The sequence below is a fragment of the Etheostoma spectabile genome, chromosome 20 (genome assembly GCF_008692095.1).
Source record: "Etheostoma spectabile isolate EspeVRDwgs_2016 chromosome 20, UIUC_Espe_1.0, whole genome shotgun sequence".
Lineage (NCBI taxonomy): Eukaryota > Metazoa > Chordata > Actinopteri > Perciformes > Percidae > Etheostoma > Etheostoma spectabile.
The window spans coordinates 25,915,446-25,920,497 of record NC_045752.1 but is presented as its reverse complement, the minus strand read 5'-3'; the positions used below and the strand labels follow the sequence as shown (position 1 = coordinate 25,920,497).

At 43.6% G+C, this 5,052-nt stretch overlaps 1 protein-coding gene across 1 annotated transcript in view; it reads left to right on the top strand.

Annotated features, from left to right (window-relative positions):
- The window catches only part of vrk1 (VRK serine/threonine kinase 1), a 13,667-nt gene extending 9,094 nt beyond the window's left edge, over nucleotides 1–4,573 (top strand). Inside the window, exons 11-13 of the mRNA XM_032500640.1 lie at nucleotides 1,109–1,275; nucleotides 3,586–3,679; nucleotides 3,766–4,573. Coding sequence (XP_032356531.1) covers nucleotides 1,109–1,275; nucleotides 3,586–3,679; nucleotides 3,766–3,932 — 428 coding nt within the window. The 3' untranslated portion in view covers nucleotides 3,933–4,573. The remainder of the gene's footprint in view (nucleotides 1–1,108; nucleotides 1,276–3,585; nucleotides 3,680–3,765) is intronic.
- The last annotated feature ends 479 nt before the right edge of the window (nucleotides 4,574–5,052 follow it).

Genomic DNA, 5,052 nt, shown 5'->3' with positions numbered 1-5,052 from the left:
AATGTCATAGTTCATAAAAATGCAGCGCAGTGACAATATAGACATTTCATACACACGACGTGTGTATCCGCCAATCGACCCGTGCTGGACCCGTTCATAATGATCAGCCGTCTCTCTGTGAGCAGCACCCCCTCTCTCCCTAGCTCTTTTAATCAGTTATTGTTGAAAGTGAAGCTTTCTCAGAGATACATTTAAAAAAATAAAAAATAAATATATATATATATCCTACGCTATTTATTTCAGATAGCTAATTTTAATTTACATGTGTTGCAGCTGTATGTCTATACAACATACAACTTCAACATAAGAAGATTGTAACATAATATAGATGTGAAAACAATAACATTTGTTTTAGTTAAAATCAACAAATAATTGTGAGAATAATCGTGATCACAATATTGACCAAAATAATCATATCATTTTGGCTATAATCGTGCAGCCCTATATTGTATAGTTGAATAACTGTTTACGTAGCGTACATTATAGCAGACACCTACTGTATTCAGCCTGTTCTGTCTGCCGAATGTCTGTTCTTGGTCTTGAATTTTGTTTAATACATTTTTAAATAAATGCAACGTGTGATTTTTTTTTTTTTTTTTTTTTCCCTCTTCATGACCCATTTTTTGACTGATGCGACTTATGTTGCCTTGTAAACGGAGACCTATTTGCTTCTCATTAGGATGGGAGTCCAATGACGCACGCTGCAGTAAACCGTGTTAGTTAATGGCGACATTTGTTGTCTCACTGTGGTAAGAGTTGCCTTTTTAGTGTTGTGACTTTGACCTGCAGACAGGCAGTGTGTTTGACAAACGTGAAGCGTCACACCTCCTTCCTTCTGCTCAGCTGTTTCCAACTCCATCTGTGAGTCAAGTCTGAGGAAAGTCACAGCAACCAGAATTAGACTGGCGACCTCGACCAGAGCATGACCTTATGGTGACGACAGTGTGTTGAAGAGAGTGAAGTCCAGTCAGTGTTATTTATGTAGTCCCACATCACAAAACGGACTTAACGGACATAGCTCATCTGCGTACCTTCTCTGGGACCACTGACACTGTAGTTTGAGTTTATGATGAGCTGCTGTGTCCTGTTGTCCCCTGTTGTGTTGCAGATGAGATCCAGAAGTTCATGGAGGAGGTCCGATCTCTGGGATACCAAGACAAACCACCATACGAGAAGTTCCGATCCATCCTGAAGGGCGGACTGAAGGCCATTCAGGCTAAAGATGACGGCAAGCTGAATTTCACTCCCGCCACGCCCGTATCACCCCCTGCCCAGGTCAGCACACACACACACACACACACTGAAACAAGCTTTAGTAATACAAGTAGAAATAATAGTCCTTTGTTTTATTATATTATTATAATATGGGGGGGGGGGGGGGGGGGGGGGGGGGGGTAACGAGTAATGCACCAGTAAATAACAGCATAATGAGCACACGGTGCCAGTTCCAACGTAGACGGTAGTAATGAGACCAATTAAGAACAGTTTTTAAAAAGAAATATCGATTTAGCACCGGTATCGGGGAAAAACCAAAACGATATCCAACCCTAGCCACCATGCAGTTTCCATACCATTGTTTTACCCCTTTAGAAGAATTTATATATTATATTGGAAAAGAGCCATGCTGTGATAAATAAAGCGACCGTGCTTCAGTTTATACAGTGATGTCTACGATATAGGCAGTACCGCCCACATGTAGCCCTGAAGGCTAGTATTAAGCTATGGCTGGCTAACTAGGAGGAGCCAGTTGAGGTGGTTCGGGCATCTGGTAAGGATGCCTCCTGGGCGCCTCCCTAGGGAGGTGTTCCAGGCACGTCCAGCTGGGAGGAGGCCTCGGGGAAGACCCAGGACTAGGTGGAGAGATTATATCTCCAACCTGGCCTGGGAACGCCTCGGGATCCCCCAGTCGGAGCTGGTTGATGTGGCTCGGGAAAGGGAAGTTTGGGGTCCCCTGCTGGAGCTGCTGCCCCCGCGACCCGATACCGGATAAGAGGATATGGATGGATAGATGGATGGATGGATGGATGGATGGCTAATTAGTCTACTGAAAAGGTGTTGGCTGTATTACTCACTGCTGCGTATAGATAGATAGATAGATAGATAGATAGATAGATAGATAGATAGATAGATAGAGCTGTAACAATTCCAATGCTGCTGTACAATTAGATGTCTTTGAAAATATTGTGATTTACTATATGACTGTCTCTTTCAGTCACATTTAAAGAATATTTGTTCATTTATGTGTCACTTTTTCAAAAAACTTACAGTTTTGAATGAATCCCAGGGTGCATCTTTTGGTTACCTCACTGTTAAGGGAACCAGATAATGACGTTTCACCTAGTTGCTACGGCAGCAATGACAGCTTCCCCTCAACAGACCGGCCAATAATCGCTTTGTAATTACAATTTGGCATAGTTAAACAAAATCAACACTTACATCACCAGTCATACCCCTTTGAACCTTAGCTAATGTTAGCAAGTAATTGTGGTTTAACAAGGAAACGGCGATTATGTAAAAAAAACAAAAAAAATTAGTCAATTATGTAATAATTGTTCCCGGCCTACATGTAGGGGCCGGTATCTGCCAGTGCTTTACCAAGTTCTTAACTGCACCTGGGAGTGGGAAGTGATTCCTTCCTATTTGTTCTTCATCTCCATTCTCGCTCTCTCCGTCTCTGTGCATATGGAAGATGCCACCGGGGACACGGAGTTGCCAGCCGAAAGGTTACTGGGCCCCGGTGCTGGTTATTGTATGTAATTATCCCTCCAATCTGTTCACCTCAGCGGGCGCCGTGTGGTGATCATGAGGTAGCAATTGTAAGAATGGAGGCAAAAATGAAAAGGGGGGCAGGGTGTGAGTGATAGTTCAGGCTGAGAGTGTAGCTTCATTATAGAGGCCCAGGGAGGAGGGGGACGGACGGAGGAGTTGATTGCCTTCATTAAGTGCACGACTCTCTCGGAGGCCACTTCTTCTCTCTCTCTTATCTCAGCAGTCGCCTTGGTTTCTGTAGAGAGGACAGAGGCACTGGAGTCCGTTTTTTGAGAAAGTGTCCTGCATTAGCAGTGATTCGGAGTAATCTGGGTCTTTGTTGACCCCACTGTTTAAACACGCTTTACGCCATGAACACAGCCCACCACGCACCCGGCTCTTCATACTGAACTCGCATTTCTCCACGCCGGTCACAAAGCCATCCTGCTCTTCTCAACTCCACAGAACGTCTCTCTCTCTGTCTCTCTCCCCCTCCCTGTGAGAGTGTGCACCTCTCTCTCTCTCTGTCGGTCTCCCTCTCTCTGTATTTCCCTACCTGACTCGTGTGGCCGCTCCGCTCCTGATCCCAGCTGGGGTGACCAAAAAGATTGCATAAGATGGGTGCCAAAGTGAAAATAGCCCCGCAGCCGGTGTGTTTTTGGCCATACAAGCACAAGAGAGGAAGTGTTTCAGTTTGGTGCTCTGTGGTCAGAACAGTGGCGCACATAGTCTGACATCAAATGTAACTTCTACATAGGTACACATGTTCACCCACCTTCCTGTTGTCACCAACAAGTCGATGTCCCCTCTCTTCATTTTGTCCTCTTCTCCTTCCAGAGGACCATCAAGAGAAAGAAAGCTTCAAATGCAGCAGAAGACAGTGAGACTGATGGAGGACCCATCAAGAAAAAGAGAGTCACAAAGAAAAGAGGTAGGTCTTTTTTTTTGTCTTGAGGTCTGAGATCGCTGAGGTTGAGGTCATCCTTGTGCTTACACATGATGAATTTCCCCCTGCAGAAGTGAATGGAGTGAAGAAAAGTCCCCAAAAAACTCCCAGACCAAAGAAGGTACCCAGCACTGGAAAAGCGGTTGACCCCAAATCCAGACTGGTGGAGATGGGCACCCAGACTTCACCCGGGCTCGCCCAGAAACCCAGAGGCAGACCCAAGAAAGCCAGCGCCTAAACACCCGCCTCTGTCAACACTCCTCCCTCTATCCTCCCCCCCCATCCTCTTGGAAGAGTCCCTTTTTTCAAGTTTTATATGATTTCCATCTGTTACCTACGATGTTTGATTGTATTTGGTGTGGTTGAAACCAGGTCCATTGTAATAAAGAGAAATTAAATTGTCCATCTTTTGGTTTTAATTAAAGGTTTCAGGGTCAATGGAAATAGTTTTTACTTTTTATTTAGCGTTCCCATTACACAGGTATTTGAGGAAAAGTCAGTTATTATAGTCACTATATGAGATGTCTGTCTGTGTCTCTCTCTGTGTGGGTGTGATTGGGGGTGTGTTTCTGGCTGTCTGTGGTTGGGTGGGTGGGTGGGTGGGTGTAGCCATGTCTTTGGATGCTCCAGTGTGGAGCTGTCCCCTGTCCACCGTAATGTCACCAGACCTGTATAATACACTGACATCTGAGTGTTGATTCCAGCATGATTCCGTTTTTATGATTTGGTTTTTTTTTTTCAAATATGTTTTTTGCTTTATTTTAGTTTACTTCAAAACTTTCAAGTTTTATATGATTTCTGTCTGTTACGTACGATGTTTGATTGTTTTTGGTGTGGTTGAAACCAGGTCCGTTGTAATAAAGAGGAAATTAAATTGTCCACCTTTTGGTTTTAACGACAGGTTTCAGGGTCAATAGAAATAATTATAATATATAATACCATTCCACAGGTATTTGAGGGTAAATTCAGTTATGATAGATGGCTGGTACATTCTGAACTTAATGCGGGGGGGGGAGTGAGAGAAATTTAGAGTAGTAGTTTAATTCTAGGTATAGCCATGTCTTTGAACTCTCCATGAGGTGTCACCTGTCCATCTGGTTATGCCCGGTTCTGTGTTTTATGATTTAGTTTTTCAAATCTGTTCTGACTTCATTTTAGCTTACTTCAGCCCTTTCTGACAGGTCATCCTCTATAAAAAGCTTCAGAGATAGTTAATCATGTACTAATCACTTATAGATTAAAAACTACTCTGAGCTTGCGGGGGTGGGAAGAATCTTTCTAATAAGCACGTTAAGTTATTTAATAGCAGAAAATGTTGTCCTGAGTGTCCAAGAATGGCAGCTCCTCATTTTAAATGA